The sequence below is a fragment of the Musa acuminata genome, chromosome BXJ3-2, assembly GCF_036884655.1.
Source record: "Musa acuminata AAA Group cultivar baxijiao chromosome BXJ3-2, Cavendish_Baxijiao_AAA, whole genome shotgun sequence".
Lineage (NCBI taxonomy): Eukaryota > Viridiplantae > Streptophyta > Magnoliopsida > Zingiberales > Musaceae > Musa > Musa acuminata.
This window is the reverse complement of record NC_088350.1, coordinates 32,281,532-32,303,322: the sequence shown is the minus strand read 5'-3', so window position 1 is coordinate 32,303,322 and position 21,791 is coordinate 32,281,532. Positions and strand designations below refer to the sequence as shown.

General features: G+C 37.7%; 2 protein-coding genes across 2 annotated transcripts; one reads left to right on the top strand and one right to left on the bottom strand.

Annotated features, from left to right (window-relative positions):
• Positions 1 to 2,789: 2,789 nt before the first annotated feature.
• On the bottom strand, positions 2,790 to 10,039 carry LOC135631828 (inactive poly [ADP-ribose] polymerase RCD1-like). Its single transcript, XM_065139798.1, has 7 exons — positions 9,883 to 10,039; positions 6,201 to 7,426; positions 5,772 to 6,013; positions 5,598 to 5,674; positions 4,520 to 4,699; positions 4,342 to 4,437; positions 2,790 to 3,158 (listed from the first exon to the last, which is right to left on the bottom strand). Exons 2-7 carry the CDS (start codon positions 7,271 to 7,273, stop codon positions 3,093 to 3,095), a joined length of 1,734 nt encoding a protein of 577 aa, XP_064995870.1. The 5' UTR covers positions 7,274 to 7,426; positions 9,883 to 10,039; the 3' UTR covers positions 2,790 to 3,092.
• Positions 10,040 to 14,254: 4,215 nt separating this feature from the next.
• LOC135631869 (TOM1-like protein 1) lies at positions 14,255 to 19,830 on the top strand. Its single transcript, XM_065139897.1, has 4 exons — positions 14,255 to 14,427; positions 15,315 to 15,852; positions 16,730 to 16,978; positions 19,151 to 19,830. Exons 2-4 carry the CDS (start codon positions 15,334 to 15,336, stop codon positions 19,565 to 19,567), a joined length of 1,185 nt encoding a protein of 394 aa, XP_064995969.1. The 5' UTR covers positions 14,255 to 14,427; positions 15,315 to 15,333; the 3' UTR covers positions 19,568 to 19,830.
• Positions 19,831 to 21,791: the final 1,961 nt, after the last annotated feature.

Sequence of the window (21,791 nt, the reverse complement as noted above, 5' to 3'; positions counted from 1 at the left end):
TGGCACGTACGATGTCAGACTCATAAAGACTCTATATTTGTCGTAACTATAAGAAAATAGGGCGTGTCATCTCTTATCCAACAACATTATTTTTCTTTTAAGGTAAGATAGGAAGCTTCCATAAAGAAGAAAAATTAGAGAGAGTCTTTCTTCGGTAATTGGATTAACCTGAGTGAGAAAGAGAGTGGCTTTTAGAGTTAACACTTTAGGATTTGCTTGAAGTCATTTGGAGTTCCTTAAGTCAGCGTTCCACGAGGATAAAGAATCTTAGTATGAGAAGGAGTCCTCGTGAAGAAAGAAAACTCTAAAAATTAAGGTTTGACGCTTCTATAAATATCTCATGTATCTTTAGATTTAGATGTGAAAGGGAGGAGAAATACTTTGATGATCCTCTTCCCTTTAGAGTGTATAGAGATGATGCTATTTATAATTGATCTCACATGATAAATAGCTTAATATTTCTCTATGAACTTTAAAGTAATTTTCTCTTTTGATTTTTGGATCCTCCTCTCACTGCCCGTCACATCCTACCGTGAAGGTTGCATTCAGCAGGACCCAAATGTCAGCATGTATCCAAATTCGACGCTCGATGACATGAACCAAAATCTCGAGTAGAATTAAAGATTCATGGAGGACTGCAAGAGGTATTCGGGGTTACTTCACGAAAACTAAAGAAAAGACAAGTAATTGGTGAATGATGCCTTGCCATCTCGTCTGCTACATCGACTTGGCTGTCGCTCCGAAGAAAGAAAGCGACTTTATGTATGCTGACAAACCTGCATGTCGTGGAAGTGAACGACGACGTCAGATCCTGTCCATGGCAGCAGCCGCTTCACATATATCAGATCAGATGTCTTCGCTCTCCTGTTTGGAACTGACAACCCCTTGCATGCACGCCTCTCTCTCTCTCTCTCTCTCTCTGTGTGTGTGTCTGTGTTGTAGCTTTAGCCTTCCCATACAGCTTTTACATACACACAGGGGAGCATCATGCACACATCCAACCTTTTGATCCTTTGCTTTCCTTCGACGTGGGCCCGTCCAAGCATGTCCTCTTACTGGTCGAGTCAAAATGATCAAAGGTATCGTATGGAGAAAGAGGAAGGAAGAGAAAAGAAGGGATGAAAAATGATGCGTACTTGAGTTGTGATTGGTATGGAGTGGGTTGTGTGTTTCTCTCTCCAGTAGTATTTCTTCAGCAAGACAGGTACAAGACTGGCAGATATTCCAAGATGGGATTCATTTTATGACAACGTTTTCTCCTTCGAATAGTTATACGTTTGGAGGAGAGCGAGATGACAAAGGCAGAGAGAGAGAGAGAGAGAGAAACCGATGTGGTGGCAAATAATATAAGGAAAAGGCCAGTGAGGATAGTGAAGGGAATGTAGAGGTATCAATAGGTTACCATCACACTGAATTGACTTGACGTAGCCTGCAAGCTGGTGGAGGGCCTGCAAGGATCATTTGTGGGAGCTCAAATCCTCCACAAAATGAAGAACACGTCTACATTTGAGTTATGTGGTTTCATTCCTCAGCAGTCATGATGGTAGGGTTTAGGTGGGGAATAGGAAACATAAGAGAGTTTCCATTGTAATGGGACAGATAATAATATATACGCAAAAACAGTCAGATACAGATTATATACATATCATATATATGGAGAGATACTACGTCTGGGTAGCAATTTGGAGGTTTGCTGGGAAGTCAGCTACGTACATGTAGCAGATTGCAATTAATTGATTGGAAACGGTGGCAGCAATGCTGCACCTCTGCCTCCCTCCCTCCCTGATCATATGAGTCCAATTATGCGAGAATCACGGGGGAGTTCAAAACGGTGTCATCCTCCTCTCTCTCGCTCTCTCTCTCACACACACATCGAGCAGGAGCAGCAGGAGCAGCAGCAGAAAACGATGACATGGGAAGATGCAAGCACTCATTCGCTCGGTTCCGAAACGGTCACCCCAAATCAATGCATCGCACTGCCACCGAACAGTAACACCTGCAAAGTTTACACTTACATATAGACTTCTATGTCACGAGAAGCGAGGAAGAGAAAGAAGGCGAGGATAAGAGGAGGAAAGAGATTGAGAGAAAGAGGGGGGGTGGAAATAAATGATAAGGCACTCGATTGCATTATGATTGGCAGATGAATGGGCGGGGTGAGGGAGACAGGCAGGCGTGGGCGGGTTTCGTCCCATCACATCGGCGAGCAGGACGGAGGGTGGTGGTAGCTCGGGCTTCGCATCCTGCGATGGCGACGCGACCACCCACTCCTTGTCCACCCCGCATTCAAGGCCCTGTCTCACGCGTACATGCACGCACACTCACCCACCCTCCCCTTTTTCGCATTTCATTTTTTCTTCTGCTTCTTCTTCCTCTTTACTCTTCCCTCTGGTCCCCCTTTTCTTTTCTTCTCTCTCTCTCTCTGTGTCTTCTCCTCTCTTTCTTCCTTGCTGAAAGTTAGAATAAGTACCACAGCAACCGGGTGAGGAATTTGATTCACGTATATATGATTCACCTGCTGGTTTGCATTTAATGTAGGTAGGGCCGGCTCTGTACGGAGGGGTTCACATGAGGATCCTGATTTGACCATACTGTGGTTTTGCATTCTGTGGAGATGACTCCTCGGTGAATACGTAAAAGGATCTACAGATTAAGATAGTAAATGATTGCCAGCGTTAGGAACGTGTTCATTTAGCTAAGCTATATGATTTGCAGGGACAGGAACATAACCCTCCCATTACCTGCTTGCTATGAGAGTCGACAGTCTCCAAAATAAAGACGACGCAAACTTAAACAACAAGCATGGGTTTTAATTTTCGGAGGCTTATCATACAAAGAGAAGGTGAGAGAGATTTCACATAGAAATCATATGTTTGATAGGCCAAAAAAGACTCCCATTTTACAATTACATCAAGCGAGCCAAATGATACAACAGAGACAGGCATTATTATTACAAAGAGTACACAGCTTGAAACAAGTTTCTTAGATCGTCAACCTACCGTAAGGAGTGAGTGCTGAAACCAGCAAACTTTACTTCAAATGTGAGTGAGACTTGCGAGACCACACACACACAGCTCCATGCTTCCATCTTGTCAAGACATGTTTTGCAAGTTACGAGACCAGGACTTTGGTGGCTCGTGTCTGGCCATAGGTGGTAACTGCAAGAGAACAACAGAACCATGGAGTTATTACAGCATGCAAAAGACTCTTTCATCCCATACTCTTTTTAACACTCTAATCAAATGGTGATGACTTCATGAGAAGAGAGCAATATGATGACTGAGATTATATATATATATACTGTCAATAAGCAACTTTAGTGAGAGACGTCATTTGACATATTGACAACCATGGTGGTTGCTTTAGTAAATACTCCTAGTGAGCAACTTTAGAGAAGTTGCTTTAGATATTGACAATCATGGCTGCTCCTTTATTAAAAACTGCTAATGAGCAAACTTTAGTTAAAGACGTCATAAGATATTGACAGCCTGCTTTACTGACTTATAAAAACTTGTTCTCATCTGTATATGAGAACACAAGAAGATAGGATGCCTAGACGTTTGATACTAGTAACATATCATCTGCAACAAAAGCCTTGAACAAAATAGGAAATCAGATTTACTAATTGTGATGTCAGCTGAAGATTGTTAAGTAAGCTGATTTACTAGTATTGTGGAGAAATTATCAAGCTGAAACACTGAAAGGGCAGGATATGCCTGGAGTTGAAATCTATAAAAAAATTATACAACGCATAAGGTAGCTCGGCTGACACAACGAGAGACTGCAGATGGACAAAGGGTCATATACAAGTAGGAAACTAACAGTGAAAAACTTCAGATCCTCTAGCTAGATGGATAACACTTCACTCTACTTGCTATATCTGAAATGTATATGTGCTTGTCAGTCAACAAATAATCAAGAAAAAAGCCCAAAAATGGAGTTCAAAGTTGATTCAGGATGGAACCGTCACCACAAGTGAGAAAATTCAACCCTTGGTGATAAAGACATCCAAATTCATTAGTGGCCCTAGTAGACCAAGAGTGACTCCAAATGGTCACAGGAAGGGAAAAGGTGATGTACATAGACAAAGAATAGAAAAGTTGAGAGACATGGAAGACGACTGGAGTAATAGTCATCAACAAACTTCTTTGAGCAAGCCAAAGACTCTGTTCATTATCATGGACTAGGACTGAATGGTGTGAATAAGGAATAGGATCAAAACAAACCAGCAAGTGTAAACTTAAAACTTAAAAGAGTGGTTAAGTTATCATGGACTCGGCCTATTCTATTTGCAGCTGCACTCATTTGCAGCATTTATAAAAAAAATAAAGAAAATCAAACCTTCTGTTGCAGCCTCATTATAGTAGAAACCAACAATTTGTCCCCGATTATCTGCCTTAACTTCTTGACCAAGTCAATTCGGCTTATCTTTCTCTTCTGGTAGAAAAAACAGTAACTATTTAGGAGGCCAGATTAGCTCAGGAGTAAATAACACAACTTGTCAGTGAATTGTTTAGACCTTAAAGTCATCATAATGAGTGTGAACCAGGTCCATGTCCCCCTGAGGCAATTTAGTTGAAATGGCTGCAAATAACATTGAAAAGGGCATCCATGGTGAACTTGGAATTCTTGGAGGTGTTCTTGACACAGGAACTTGAGAATGATTGCCGAAGGCTGGAGATGGTTCAAAAGTCTTATCCTGAAGGTAAAAAAAAGGAAAATAACAACAATGATAACAGGCATTCACTGATAACTAAAAGACAAAAAAACACTTCAGATGCAGAAAAAAAGGCTGCATTAGCAAATATTAAATCTGGAGATCACAGAAAACAGAATTGACAAATGATCAATCAACCATTCCAGTCATACAAATTTTGATGAATTATCAGCTGCACAAAGTAAGATCTCAAAATGAAATTACTAAAAATAAAATTTTGATTTCCTCCCGTCTACAAATAGTAAAAACACTAGAACATACAAATGTCAATAGCCATGAAAAACAGATATGGATGTGGAATATTTATACAGATCTGATATGGATTGATAATATAATAGTATACAACAAAGCTTGAAATTTGTCTATAATCTATAAACAGGTATTGATATATCATGATAAATAGTAAGCACTTAACTATTATTTCTGCACACACGCTTTTGGTAACACAGTATTTCTCCACACTGTTTGATGATTGATACAATATATACACACACACAAATAAATAAATAAATATATATATATATATATATATAATTAATCTACATAATCTTGTATTCATCTCTATAATATAAAATCTACATCCAAGAGAAACAAGTTCCCCTAATATTATCTATTCATTATCACCTAAGTATATTAGAAGTATCTAAACTTTGATAATTAATTTACAGTTTTGATATTTCAAATAAAATATCTAACATGTATCCAAAAGTATCCTACATATCTCACATGTATGCAATACATAAAATTTCAGCATCCTAAATCTCCATGTGTTCAGACAAAGAATCTATTTATGGAACAACCAGACTTTTCTCAACTCAAACCTCATTCCAAGTGCAGAGTTTCTATAAAATATGGAGGAATATCTGATTGTAGAACACACCTGTAATAAGCAGTGAGATGGACTAGAATTTTTGAGGGCAGATACATTATATATACTTTCCTTCCCAAGCAAACATTCTGCAATCACATAAACATACAATCTTTTCAAAATCCTATTGATGATTTTCAAAAAGAAAGCTATAGTCATGCAAAGAAAGCACACTAACAGCATTACCTTTAACTTTGGAGGTCACCCTAAAAGTCACTATGTATTCTGCATAGATATGGGTAAGCAAATTCATGTCCCATATAATATAATGCCTTGGCTTTTGAAAATCATCTACACCAGTGTCAAAGTTTTCATTACTAGGTTGACACTGTTCAGATCCAGGGTGAATAAGTTCCACATTTCCCATTACAATGCGGCACAACATAAGGTGGATAACGCAACTTTCATCAACATCAGAGTAGCTGGTACTGTAATAGCGTATGCAAGTAAGTCATAGTTCTTCACAATGGACTATCGATAAAAAAATTCCAAGAAGAGAAACAGGAGCAGACAGTAATCAGGATAAGAAACTATTGACAGCCTTCCCTGACAAAAATTAAGGTATTCCTGAAGGTGCACAAACATGATGAATGTTATGTCAAAGCAAAACCTTACCAGATGTTGGAGCAATTTGCAGGGGCGAGATGAATGCCATTGCCATAAAGACACTTCTGGATAGACCGCTTCAGAATTCCATGTAACATCATCTCCTCCACTGCATCCTTGGAAGAAGCAAGCCATGCATAGCGGACATTTGCATTGCCACGTGCCATTTTAGTGACTTCAACCTGCTTCTGAAAAAGATCAAACCGATCTAAACCTAAATCATTTCTCAATGGAGTCCTAAGTATTCCAACAATATCCTTTGCATCAATAAACTTTCCCAACCCTTGGAGTAACATATCCTGCACCGCTCTACTAACACGATGACCACCTGCAGATGCTTGACATGTTCCAAAAGCAGGGATATCTAAAGGGAAAATGGAACCCGGTTCATTTTCTCCTACTACTTCATTGCCTGGAGACCAAATATTCTGATGACTGACAAAATTTTCTTCGCACTTGACCCTCTTGATATTAGACATAATCTCATCATCAGCTACTGAACTTGAGCTTTCAGCTTCATTGATGGAAATCTCAAAATGAGTGTTGTTTCCATGTATCCCATTTGATTCAGAACTCATGTAAGCCTGAATTTTTTTGTCAGAGTGATGGCATCTATTTGATGACTCTGGAAAGAAGCATTTTCCATGATCATCAATCCATGCTAATGGCTTCAGACCTGTATGCAGAACTACACAAACCATGTGAATGAAATCTAACAAACATTGCTGATTCCGATAACCTACTTCTGTAATTGCTTTCTTTGATTTAAATTCTTCCTGTACCAAACTGACAATGTTTGCTGGAAAATCATTCCATTCACCATTCTCATAAAACAGAACCTGCTGGGGTAACCCACTCTGTATGAAATTGCGATAATTCTTGAGAATATGGTTCTCAGGAGAGCAACATAGGTTGGTTTTACATCTGGTTCTCGTGCAGGCCCTTAAAGAGGATTGACCTACAATAGGCTGATGTGCTACCAAGCCATGCCCAATGTCAATGGAACAAACATCAGAATTTCTCTTTCTCTTGAGATCACAGTTTTTGCCTTTATCCAACACCTTTACGTTCAAATACTCCATTTTTACTCACAAAAATAGTTGCAAACCACTGACTAATGCTTATCAATGTAATTTTCTCCACGAAGCCTGCCAACTTTTTACAATAACAGAAAACCGTGCATTGGGGAATAACCAGAAAATATCATGTCTGGGAAGACAGTGAACAAGGTTTCCCTGCAAAAGCATCCAAAATATTCAAGATGCACTTATAGAGTAATCCTATTAGAATACCTAGAAAAATAAAGAAATATACAAAAGCCGCATAGCAATAATATCTATTGAAAATGTTTTTACATCTCAGTAGCAATAATCAGATCAGACCAAAGAAAGCAACAAAAATGTAAAAGAACAGTGATGAAAGACTCCCCTTTATACAAAGGAGAAGCCTCATTAAATAATGGTGACAAATAATAAGCATTTAGTCCAAAAAATAGCACATCAAATAAAAAAAATAGAGAAGCATGGCTATTAAGTCGTACAGAATGGACCAAGAAGACTTATGGATCTATTGGAATTTCATTTATAGATCAGAATATCATGGACAATTTGGATGTGAAGGCATCCCAAATATAAATTAAAAAGAAAATAAATATTTCTATGCTGTTATATATATGAATATAAAGGCATATCAAGTTAATCGTCATGCTTCTAACAAGGAGAGGAAGAAAACCATACAATTCCAGTGAATGCATTAATGTAGTCATTGTAAAAGTCTATGCCATTGAAAAATGGAAACTATCCATTTGTATTTTGTACATATATCTACAATTCTTCTCTTAGTTAAAGAACAAAAAAAGCTCAACTTATATCTACACTCGCATGCTATTGTTCCACCACAATTTTCAAGTATATTATGACATATAAGATCACCCACCCACAACAGTAAATTTTTGGGCATAACCAATATTGAGATGCTCCTAAAGTTGTATGTATCATCACTAAGTACTAGAAAGTGTCATGTCTGCGAGCTACAATGATAAACAAAATTTAAAGAAGAGTCTAGACAACAGCAACAAAAATCATAATAAGGAGTTAAGCACATCAAGAAGGAAAGATGATCGATAACAAGATCACCAATCTTTCAAAACTCATTTTTCATCTTTACTTATTTTCTTTTTAATGACTTGCAAGACAACTCCCAACTTGATATACATGAGTACAAGCCTAGGTTCATAGCTACATATGAAAGCCTGTGACCAATACCACCAGTATGAGGCATTCTAATGGTAATATGAACCATGTTTGATCAGCGAAAGAGATAATTACAATAACAATCAATAACCACAAAAGGCACAATTAGATGGTATGCCAAAATAGGCAACCAAAGAGAAGCGGCAGGGTTTAATTCTTTGTATGAATGATCTTGGAAAAAAATGTAGAAACCACATATCAACATCTCCAACACAGGAATCAAGAGAGTCAAATCAAAACACAGGCCAAGCGGAAAGAAGATATGTTTCCTTTCTGTCCCTGACACCCTGCATCCTCCGTTACTGGTCTATCAAAAATCCTGAACAGTTTGCTATTATAAAGAGAGAACATTGAAGATTTATGTTCTCCAACTAATCCCTTTACAGGTTCAGTTTCATAATTCCCATTCCAAAGGATCCATTATTTACAGCCACATGGCTAAAAATGTGCCACTGCACTTTCTTAATTCTATGAGGCATTAGCAGTCAACAAAGATTAAAAACAGGCTGATAACCCCAAAATATCCTTGCTTTATTACATTTTCCACTCACCACCACAGCCCACACACTATATAGAAGGCTAAGCACTAGTCATACCAGTACCATATATTCTAACCTGACTGCAAAATCCAAGTAACTTTGCTGTTACAAATCAGATGCATTGACACATCTGCTGATTTCCCCAAACATCTCTGCATGCAGTTCTTTTAAATAAGTTATTTAACATGTAACGACAGTGCATAAGTAAACCACGGATTACAATCTTATAAATAATGCAAACAGCTTTTCAAGCATCTGAGCATCATCCATCTTAGATAAAGTCGGACGCTAACAATAAATGGCAAGAATTCGATCATAACATAAAGATGCCAATCAGACGAGCAAAGTCGCTTCTTTGTCTGCACTGACAAAGTTGAAACTGTAAAAAAAAAAAAAACAAACATCATCATCACAAATCCTAGCCTGTCTCTACATGGAATCAAGCACAAGCAATCATCCAACATCAACAAAATGCTATGTTAATTCAAGTAATTGATTCTTCTTTCCACGGATGGGCAGCAAACATTGATACTATGAGATGTAGCACAAATTCCAACACCAGCGACAACTAACAGAATATTTCAGACAAAATTCAGGCAATCCCAGATAGCAGGGAATCAACGGTCATGCATGTGAAATTCACAAGAGAATTGACCCTCTTGATCAATACGCATCATGACCATATACCAAATCCCATCAAAGATGACTTGATCACTCGATTCCAGACCAATCAGGCAATCACTGACAAAGATCACAGCTTTCCTTCGCGAATATCCCCCCAATCATACAAACCATAACCCTAATCCAGGACCAGGATCAACACAACAAAGAGAAAAAAAAAAAAAAGGATCAAGCCAAAGGGAGGATAGGAAATCGAGAGCGGAAGGGGAGGACGGATACCTAAATTGGAAAAGGCAGACGATTAGCTGATACATCTCTGAAGGAAGGCCACTCTCTCTCATCCGAACTCGGGAGCCGGGGGCGGTGATTTCCGCACCTTCTCGATCCGGGAGAACGCGAGGAGAAGATGAGGACACAGTGATCAGAAGGAAGGTAGAGTACAAATACCGGAGGACGGTCGGCAGTCCGCCCGGGCTTTCTTGCGCCAAACGCAAACGACGTAACTCCACCGACATACCTCGATCCGACGGCTAAGTTCCAGCTTCAAAACCCTGTAATCGACAGTGATTGGATCTCATCCGTCGATCGGTTTCGGCACCCGGATCCGCTACTTGGTCCAAAAGCGGGGACCGGGGTGTTTGACGTTCCAGAAGCGAACACGTGGCCATCAGAGTTTTACCGAGAGGTTGACCGACAGAAAGGAGAGGAGGAGCAAACGGTTTGTGTGCCTCCAAATTGGATGGACACCACACGACGACATCGCATCGTGTCGATAAATGTTGACCGACCGCCGAGCCCAATTTAAATGTGGCGTTGACGGACTGGGCTTCTTAGAAAGCGTGACCCACATGGCAAGCACATGAATAAAGATCATACATAAATCAGGCGATGGTCAAGCTTGTACAATAAATTACATGGTTACATTATTGCATGCAAAATAATTACACATACTAGTTTGACAGATGAATTGTGAGCACAGTTGATTTCTATTCAATTCATGACAATTAATAGGGTTGATGAATTTTGATTGTATTACGTATACTCATGTTAATGAAGAAAATTAGAATTGAGAGGTGATGAGCATATTTTTCCTATCTATGCTTTTGGAGTGAAAGGATTTTTGTAGTGGTGTTTGGAGCCTAATGCTTCCAAATGTATGGCATAGATTCATTATGTTAATAAGAACACCAAGTCTTCTTTTACTGCTGATTCAACTAAGTCGTCTGCAAAGTCAATAACGTGTGTTTGAGTATCTTAATAAGTCCGACAGAGACTTCTCCTAAATCAATTTGTTTATGTACAAATTTATAGTAAAATATGGACTATTCCAATAAAATGTCATTCCTTAACAAAAAATTATTATTAAATAGCAGATATATATATATATATATATATATATATACACTATAATTTTAGGAAAAATATGTTTTAAATTTTTTAATTGACATTTGAGATATTATAATGATTATAGTATTTCAAGTTCACTTAGCAAGTATTAAGAGTTCAAGATTTTGTATTATATATCTTAGTATTAGAGGAAAAAGTTATTGTCATCTTAATTAGCCCGATATGATCGAGAACCGTATACGCAAGATTGTTTGAAATGTCTTCAAAGTAACTCCGAAGTGAAACTAAGATGGCTCTGAGGTGGATCGGAGATGACTCTAAGGTGATTTTGAGATAGAAGTATTGTATTTCTAATGTGCCACTTACACAAAGACTAAGGTTGAGAAAGACTTCTCGATCTAACCATTTTGATGATTAAGTTAGTAATTTGAGATCCTAAAATATGAACTTCAGTAATTTGAAAAAAAGAGAAAGAGAGAGTTCTACTTATTGTTTAGAATATATTTTTATAATTTTGAAAGAGGAGAAAGAAGTTTGTGATTCTCCTCTTACAAAAGACGAGAAAAGGGTTTACAAATATCTTTCTTAAATACAGGGAGTTTATATTATGAATGAGAAGATGGTTTATACTTTTCTATTATATACTAACTTTGTATATACAGAAGGATGACATGAGTCATAAATATTCTATCACTTAGTTATCGGTGGTTATAAAAAAATAAGAGCTTAAAATTTTATCCGATGAATTTTAGACTTAGGACATTTGTTTAGCAACTGTATATAAAATATCATATATCATTCAATTTAATTTTTCAATTAATTTAATTTAATTGATAAATATCTTAACTCATAAGTAAGTAAAAAAGGTAACAGTTGCCAAAGATAAAAAGATTTGATATAGTTAGGAAAGATATTAAGATGAAATCTCTATTAGCATAAAATTAAGAAATAATATAAGGTCATAATTGAAATCAGGTAATCATATATTAATATCAGATTTTTTGTACCTTTTAATGTTACTTTTGTCTGATTTGATAATGCACCATAATTCGATCACTAGGAAAACACTATATACGAAACTAGACTTTTTTTTTTCTCAACTCTTTCACATGACTATAATAAGGATTAAAGGTGAGAGAATATTATCTCTAATCTATGATCTGTATATATATTTTAGATCTTTAGTCTATGATTTGTATATATATTTTCTGAGAGGTATTATGATAAGGTCGAAAGATAATTAGAGAGGAGGATTCCTTTTTATTTTTATTGAATGATAATTTTAATCAAAATTTAATATATCTTAATCAAAATAATCAAGACCATATAATTTAATTATCTTATATTTATTTTTTAAAAGCATTTTTATTAAAAAATTATGATTTGATCATAGATATTTGTCTTATAAGGTCGATATCTCTGTTTATTCTTCCTAAGTTGTTGTCTTTATACGGTCGATCATGAGTTAGTATGATTCGGTCCCGAAATATAATGGGGGAGGGGGGTTTGGAGTTGGGGGGAGTTCGACCAAAGATGATTTTGAGATAATGATTGATTATCCGAAGTGGCTCCCGAGTCAAACTGAGGTGGGCATTAGTGTCCTTAGGGTTTGGGGGTTGAGTCAAGATAGGTCTTGATAAGAGACCATTTGATCGACCGACCATTAGGGTGGTCCGTAGGCTCGCGATGAATTATCTGCTTTGGGCGATGGGCGTACCCGCACGATTTTGTCCATTCGGAGCATGTGAACTCTAAAAGGCACCTTTGAGGGTAAGGGAGACTTGGTGGATTTATAAGCCCTTGGTTCCCGTACTCCTCAACCAATGTGAGAGTAAATGGCTTTATCAATGCTCCCTCTCGTAGGGGAGCCCTCATTCTAATGCCAAAATGATGGGGATCCTTTACACCGTGGCAAAGCAAGCTGGCACGGTTTGGTTCTATTACGGGTGCGCAAGATCGTCCACCTCTTGTGGGTCGGGTTTAGGCTCTGGCTTCCGAGTCAGGGGCTCCCTGGGGTTGCCCGCCTGCTCCTCGGGCTCTGGTCCCTGCACACAAGTTGGGGTCGGGAGGGGGATTTCCCGACTCGATCTCTCTGAAGCTTAAAATAGTTTTGGTGGAATGAGAGAGAGTTGAGTGTTCGAAGTGCCTCCCCTTCATGATTAGGAAGGGTTAGCTTTTATACCTGCGAGGATGAGTTGGTCGTACGAGGTTAATTTACTACGGTCGGCTCCTCGGACGGTCGACTTAAGTTTCTGTACGAGCATCGACCGACATGCATGGATCGGCGCTGCGCAGTACCGTCTCGAGCTTTCCGGGATGGCTTTATTGTAATGATGTCGTTCGTACGGAGGGGGCGGCAAGCGGATGTCCGCCGCCACGTGTGTGCTGTAAACCACATGGTACTTGAGATTTCACATCTGTATCGTCGTGTCTGCTTACCTGGGTCCACATGAGCGGTACAAAAATATGCCATATCAAATTTCTTTCGTGTAACCATATCCTAATTACTATTGGATTCATATCCTTCTCCTTTCCATAAGATTATTTCAGACATCTTCTGCATTCATGAAATTGGAATTAATATCGAAACGCATCTATTTGGCCCTTCAGTTTTGGGTTCTTAGAAGCAGCATCACATTGATGTCAGCACGCAAATAACGCGTGCCAATTTTGGCAGATCAATCACTCATTCTACTGTTGCTTGAGGTATTCTACATGTAAAATTAAGACGCGCACTTTTGCAGCTCTCCCAAATAACACTCCCAACGCCACCCGAATGAAGCTGTTGAACTGCCGCCGTCGACAGAGATGACGTGAAGTGGACCCATATACATGTATAATGAAATCTACCTAATCTTTACGACCAACTATATATATATATATATATATATATATATATATATATATATAATGTATATATACCATATATATATATAATGTATATATACCGTATATATAATATTCCTGCCGCCTTTCACCGGATTTACCCTTTTTTTGGGCCGGCCCATGCGGCCGACGTCGCCTCCTGCTAATTGCATCCAATGGCTCGTGATAGCAAGCCGCGGCTGATCCAACGGCCGAGATAGCCTCTTGCCTAACTTAGCCCGGCACCGACGTCTATATGCTAACAAATCTTCGATGTCTACCCACCGCACTCCGCGGCGCGTCCCATTCGGGCTCCACCTTTTCTTTCCCATTCGTCGCACGCTTAGGGTCGGTAGCTCCAGCGGGTGCGTGGAGAAGATGTTGCTCGAGGTCAAAATCGGAAACCAGCAGAGCAAGAAAATTACAAAAGCAACGGCGAAGACTTCGACTCCACGGCGAAAAGGGTGAGAGAGGAAGCAGCAGCGGCGAAAGGGAACCAGAAGACGGGAGACAGCGGAAAAGAAAAAGAGGCGACGGCAACAACTCACCCTTCCCTTTCCTTTGTGCTTCTGCACCCTTTCCTCCCGACCTCCGTTGCCGATCGATCTCGAGGTAATTACTGTCCCTTCCCTGCCCGATCTGGTCGGTTATTTCGATTTGCATCACGCGAACATTCTGATCGCTCGGTCCACCATCTCTTGTTTTGATCTTTGATTCCGGTCCTCGTTACGGCTGGTAAAGAACCGATCTCTTATCCGTGTATCGTTTATCGATCTCCATGTGTCTTGTTCGATTTTATTGACTCAGTCGTTTTGAATCCCATTGTAATTTGCTCCTCCAGTTGTACCTTTTCCTGGTAAAAATTTTTCTTGCCGTTCTTAAGGAGAAGAAGAATAAAAAGAGGGAAACATGATGCTAACCAAGTATGATGTATTAACGAAACCCTAGATTATGTTTCTACTTCAGTCTTTATAGATAGGACTGATGCTGTTTAGACAGTATAAGGTCGTGTCTCCATCGTGATGGTTAGTATTACGATTTATGTTTCTTCTCTGGTTCTTCGATGCCTTCCTGAAATGGGTTTTCTTTTTTCTTTTTTTTGTTTGTTTTGTGGGGAAGGTTAATAACCCAGCCTGCCATTAATTCTTGTAACAGCAATTCTATCCATCAGTAGCAGTAGGATTTGTACAAGTTTTGACTACTGCTTCCTTTGCTCTGTGAGATTGATTATTTTGTTTATTTTCCCTGTTCCCTTTATGGTTTTTAGTTCAATATGCATTGGTAGCTTTGATCTCTTAAAGCTTCTTAATGGCTTCTCATTGGGACGGAAGAATTTTATTTTCTTGGATATTCAATAAAGGCTTGTGAAGCTGTGTCCATACTCCATTATATCTGAGTATTGATCTCTCATCCTGTATCTTGTGCTCCGAGAATGCTAACCTCCAATTGTTTTGTTTAACTTTTATTTAATCTATAGTTTTCTGTTTCTGCTTTTATAGATTAATTTGGAGCACGAAAATGAGCGACAATCTGATGGAAAAAGTCAGTGCCTTTGGTGAGCGTCTGAAGATTGGTGGGGCGGAGGTGAGCAGGAAGATGAAAGATGGCGTGAGTTCTATGAGCTTTAAGATGAAGGAATTATTTCAAGGTCAGAACCAAGCAGAAAAGATTGTGGAGGAGGCCACATCGGAGAACTTAGAGGGACCTGACTGGTCTGCCAATCTAGAGATCTGTGACATGATTAACAGCGAAAAATATAACAGCATTGAGTTCATCCGTGGCATAAAAAAACGAATCATGTTGAAGGATCCTAGGGTTCAGTATCTTGCTTTGGTCCTTCTTGAAACCTGTGTGAAAAATTGTGAGAAAGCTTTTTCTGAGGTTGCTGCAGAGCGGGTGCTTGATGAGATGGTCAAACTTATCGATGATCCTCAAACTGTTGTGAATAACAGGAATAAGGCTCTTTATATGATTGAGGCATGGGGAGAGTCTGGGGATGAACTTCGGTACTTGCCAGTCTATGAGGAAACTTACAAGGTACTAAAGTCCTACCACAAACACTTGTGATTTTCTTATATCAGAAGTGCAAGGCAATTACAATATCACTCTTATACCAGTTCTGCTGTAACTCCAGGAGTTATAAAGTCTATCTCTTGTGGCAATTATGAAAACTTAGTTCCATTATAAGTTTCACGTGCGTTTAGTTACATCAATAATTGGCATGTGGCAGCTGTTCTTAGTGTTTGCAGATCAGAATATGTCTTTCTAGCACCACTCAACCTGCACCTGTAGCTAAAATTGTGGTTCCTTGAGGGCATCACATGTGATTCTCCAGGCAACCTCTAATTAAGCATTTGTTCGTATGGACCATTGTCCGGCCTGGGTCTACTGTTAAGCTTCTTATATCATGCATAGGTTGTCATCATTATACTTATTGCGAAAAGATGATAGATGTCATTTTCATCACTGATATCATTCTTTGTGCAAGAAAGTTTGGCATCTGCACTCTATGTTAAGTTTGTAAGAAATTGTACTTTAGCATGGATTATATGAGCTTTATGCACTGTTTTTAAAATTTCATTTTGCATTTTGTCATGAATATTTTGCTTTCATAAACTAGATGCGAACTCGTTAACCTAGACATTATGACTTAAAGAGTTTGTAGACAGTCTCTCAGCATGATGTTCTCCTTTTCTTTTATCTTCTTTTATAGTATAGTTTTGTTATTGATAGTTAAATGTTCTATTGTTCTATTTATAGACCAAATTGCTTTCTGGTCATCTTTTTAAATTCTTCAATACACTGAGCAAATTGATCGGATGAATCATTTGACATTTAATTATGAGGACATAGCCTTGTCTAGATGTCGGATTGATTGGTTTCAGGTTCATGATGGATTGTTTGCCTCTTGTAGAGCTTGAAATCTAGAGGCGTTCGGTTCCCAGGGCGAGATAACGAAAGCTTAGCTCCAATATTTACACCTCCACGGTCAGTTTCAGAAACAGAAGAAGCATATGACAATGTTGCTCAGCAGACATATGATGATACTCCTGTGCATAGTTTTACTGCTGAACAAATAAAGGAGGCATTTGATGTTGCCCGCAATAGTATCGAACTTCTATCAACAGTTTTGTCCTCTTCACCTCATCAAGAAGCTTTACAGGTGATTTAATTTGATCACATAATTTAATATCCATGCTTTCTTTTTAACCTTTTTCCGATAGAGGAGGTAGATTTATGTTATATTATTTTGTTTTTCATAATGACATTCGTCTAGATGGCAATTTGTCTTCAGGTGGTATGTATTTTTGTCTTGTTGACGACCAAAACTTACCTAGTAATTGAGGAAGTCTGTCAAAGCATCTCCAAGATTTACTCTATTGAATTGATCTGAAATTGATTTATGTCTCTTGTTCTGTATGTTTGAAGATATTGTCATAATTTTACTACCAGCAGAGTGTCTTCGAAATTTGATATTACTGTGACCTAGAATAGGTGAAAGATTACTAGAGTGGAGCAAATGATGGAACATATGTATCTGAGACATGACTGAATATATAACCTGGTTCCATATTTTTACAATTTTATAATCCAAGTAAAACCCAGAGATTAGTGACTGCCTTACTGAGCTCTATGATTGTATAAAGAGAGAACAACATCACATCGGCTGATCTTGAGCCCAGTTTAATAGGTCTTTTCATCCACTACGAGATCAAACACGATGAAAATTTTGAATAATTTTGTGTAAAACCTTAACTGCCGGAAAGAATGAATTTTAAATGGGCATTTCTTGCAGGGATTAATATTGTACTATACCTAGTCTCTGTCTGTCTTTTTCTTCTCTTTTCACTTATGTCTCGTGATGGCAGAGCTAGTCCATGATGATTGATCCTATACTTAAAAAGATAAGCTTTGTTTACATCGGAGTTCTTGGAGAATTTTACTTGCACATCTTTCTTTTCTGCATTTTTTCTTTAAATTTCTGCTGAAAATTTTACAGATAGATGCCAGAGCTGTTTTCTTTCAGCTGCAGGCCCATCGATCTTTCTGCAGATGTTTTTAGATTTGTTATGCTTCATTTTATTCTTAATTTCATATATGGTTATGTTAATATGTACTGATGAAGTCAGGAAAAATTAATTGAACTATTTTACTTTGAATTAGTTTGTTGTATAAACAACATAAAAATGGTTGTAAGATAACTTTAAACTAGTAAGCTGACTGTTATGATCCCAAGTATGTGCAATATGTTAATGTGTACCTAGTGTTTGAGGAGCTTCTGTTTTGTACTAGCACGCTTGCAACAGAGATCATGATAAACTGTTAAGTCCAACAATTTGAACTGAAGGTAACTATTTAGCAGTCCAGGTTTGTTATTCTTACACTAGTTTCATTTTATTTCTGTTCCATTTGGGTGTCTACCTTTGTTGCTGTTTTCTTCTCTAGTAGAGCTTTTTTCCATGTTAGACTTGTATTTTTTTGGGTACATGAATAATATGTTAATACTTTAGCTATGCACCCAATTGGTCAGATTCCCGTAACCTACTTTGAGCATTCTAAACTGAAATTGCTTAAGGTGTCAAATTTAAGAGCAACATTATGTTGCGCTTAGAATTGCTAATGTTGCATTCTGTTGGTGTTGATTAATGGTACAAATCGACTTGATTTGACTTGCACCTAACAAATATTATAAAGACCCTTCGAATATCTACCAAAACTTTGACTGACATGATGTGTGAAACTAACTTAATCTACAGAGTGAGTTGTTGTCACATGTTCTCTTCTTCTACATAGATCACTGGACATTGTGTAAATATGCTTTTATACAACTTATATATATTTATGACTTAAAAGGCGTGGTGATTCAGTTAATATATGTAGATAGCTTAGTTTGCCTAAACAGAGTTTTTTTCTTTCTTTTGTTTACTTGGCAGATGTTTTCTAAAGAATGTTCTTTATTTGAACTAGGCTTTGCAGTAACCTTGAGTTCTTAACATGGATCATCTTCTCACTCAATGAACATATAGACAAATTGATATTAAGATGTTAAATATTGATGTCCTTTTTTATTTAGGATTATCTTTTTAATCTTCTGATTAACGGAACTTTTTACTATTATACCAGAGAATCTTAAAAGACATAATAATGTACAATGAGCAGAATTGAAGCACATCTAAGATCCATATAATGCTGTAATTCCAAGGTTTCTCTCTAAAAATTTTATGCATACTACTTCAGCTTAGGAGTAACTCTTTTTTCGCGTTATCATATTGAAACTTAAAAATAAATGTCATGAGATTATCTGGTCAGTCTCTAATATTCTCTCTATGAGCAGGATGACTTGACAAAAACCCTCTTCCAGCAGTGCCAACAAAGTCAATACACTGTTCAAAGAATTGTTGAGACAGCAGGTGACGACGAAGCTGTGCTATTTGAGGCCCTAAACGTGAATGATGAACTCCAAAAAGTCCTCTCCAAGTATGAAGAGCTGAAGAAGCCTCCTGTAGTGCAGTCTGAACCCGTGCCCGCCATGATACCAGTTGCTGTGGAACCCGACGAGTCTCCTCGAGCCAGCAGAGAGGATGCCCTCATCAGAAAACCAGCAGGTTCAAGAACCAAGTCAGGTGGAGATGACGACATCTTAAACGACCTCGACGAGATGATCTTTGGAAAGAAGGGCGGCAGCACATCCGAGGATCAGGATCCGAAAAAGAAGCAGCAGGAGAAAAAGGATGATCTGATCAACTTCTAGGTGTTAACCTCCTGTTTATATGCAAAAATTTGCGGCTGATGGTGGTGTTTGTTTTTCCGCTGTTTAACAAATTTAAAGTTTCATGCTTTGTCATCATAGGAAGCTGGAAAACATATCCTCTGTTGATCTGGTTTCCCTTTACTTTCTTAAATTGGTTTCAGAGTTACGGCACTGAACAGAGAAACTTGGTTTTTTTTTTTTTTTTTTATGTAAATGAAGACATATTTCTTATGAATGCCAGTTGGAGTTCAGCAAGCAGAGAACCGAAGAATTTAAATGTATCCTGGAATGGATTGGACCAACATGCTTTCTGGAAAAAAAAAAAAGAAAATCTCATGCTTATATTATTTTGGGTGATTTTTCTGAAATTTTGTTTGATTTTTTTGGAAAGGTGCTGTCGATTTCTTTATTCTCTAATATTTTAAATACTTCCGTCGTTGGCCTCGTTACTTTCACCCTGCCACTTTCGCTTTGTTGTAGTCGGTCGTATCATTTGCTTCTGTAAACGTTCATCGTGGTTATCTTTTCGGTTCCGGTCGTTTTTATTTTGTTACTTTATCTATCATTGCAATGAAGTGGCATGTACTTAACTGGTATTGTCTAAGTCTTATGGTATCTTTAATTTGTCAAACATCAGTCTTCCAATTCGGAATCTAACAAACAATTATTTCAACAATCTAAATTATAAACATTTGAGTAGTCATACGACAAAGGTTTCGAGGTGGTTCATCACTACTAAAAGTTTTTACAAGTATTCACTTGATACTATTAGAGAATAAAATAACGAATCTACCCTTGACACTACCCTAAAGGTTTATCCGATCATGTGTCATCCGAGTAGCTCCTAGGTGTTGTGGTAGTGGACATTCTTTACCACTTTATAAAACTAAAAAACTACCAAAATTGATCACTTGGATGCTTATTTCTAGATAATTTTATCTTTATGCGATGATTGAACATAATATATATTTACAATCATGAAAAGATAAAAAAAATAATCAAAATGAGATTACCAAGCCTACTATAAGCTATCTATATGTTGTGCAAAGTATAAATAAAATCAAAAGACATAAAGACACATAAGTATTTTATCAAACACCTTATTTACAGTTTGTCCATGATATTTGCTCTCACTTATTTTTTTAACATCTTCATCGAAGTCTTTGCGGATGTTGCATCTTTTTACCTTTGTTGAACTATCAATATTCTACTCTAATTGCAACTCTCCTCTTGGCACCTAGTTACTCTCTGTAATTGAGTAGTCAAACTTTGATCAGTCATACTACTTTAACTTGCTAATAACTCTTGTGTAGGGTCGATTGAATTGTGTTGATCTTTGTTGGTTCATACGAATCCTTCATATGAAGGAAAATACATTCCTTGTTATACATCAATCTCTTAAACGTCTCGTGTCGCTTGAATTGGGTGAATGCTTGTTAGAATTTTAATGAGCATCGCCTCATAGACTTTGAAGTTTTTGAGATATTTCTTTTGTAAAATTTGCTCATTAATTCCTCTTAATGTTACCTCCAAAAGTAGGTATGCATCACTTTTACTAATCGATATTCTGTTCGAATATGAAGTGGATAATCTACTCTTAATATAATCGATCACCATTAGTGAGAATTTGATAATTATTGTCTTTTACTTTCTTCGAAGGGTCATTGAACATATGTAAAGCTCATTTACTAGATAAATAAGAGAACTAGGTGCTCGATTTCACTCATTCTCTTAAGAGTTAGAAGACAATGGTTACTCAACTTTACCCACCTTATCGAATGTTATACATTATACATCGAATTGGTTACTAGCCTTTGCCTGCTCTTTACTGACACTTTCGAAGCACATGAAGTGTTTGCACTCATTGTGTTGAGTTAGCTATGATTCACCTCCTCATTGTCATCAAACTTCTGGAATACAAGAAGTTTTATCTGAAAAGAGCAAAATTTTGCCCAAAGCAAGTTTCCAATAGTTTTAGTCGCTGAGATTATATTGTCTTCTCCATTATTTCTGTTGTCTACTCTTTTAAGTAGAAAAGGTATAACACCATATATTACCTACTTCGTTTCTTAGTCGACACTTCTACATCGAGCCGAAGTACCCCACTTTTAGCTATTTTGATAAGAAGCCCGTTGATATCGGTCTTATGAAGTTCCTTAGCCTCTACCCTTTAGCCATATCTTGGTATTTAGAATTTATCTTTACATTCTCCAACTCCTCGACC

Excerpts from the sequence above, each read along its gene's own strand:
- LOC135631828 (XM_065139798.1), bottom strand. The coding sequence starts at position 7,273 with ATGGAGTATTTGAACGTAAAGGTGTTGGATAAAGGCAAAAACTGTGAT. Across the intron at positions 4,438-4,519 it reads CTCATTATGATGACTTTAAG|AAGAGAAAGATAAGCCGAAT; the intron begins GTCTAAACAATT and ends TTTTTCTACCAG. Across the intron at positions 3,159-4,341 it reads TAATGAGGCTGCAACAGAAG|TTACCACCTATGGCCAGACA; the intron begins GTTTGATTTTCT and ends GTTCTCTTGCAG.
- LOC135631869 (XM_065139897.1), top strand. The coding sequence starts at position 15,334 with ATGAGCGACAATCTGATGGAAAAAGTCAGTGCCTTTGGTGAGCGTCTG. Across the intron at positions 15,853-16,729 it reads TCTATGAGGAAACTTACAAG|AGCTTGAAATCTAGAGGCGT; the intron begins GTACTAAAGTCC and ends TGCCTCTTGTAG. Across the intron at positions 16,979-19,150 it reads CTCATCAAGAAGCTTTACAG|GATGACTTGACAAAAACCCT; the intron begins GTGATTTAATTT and ends CTCTATGAGCAG.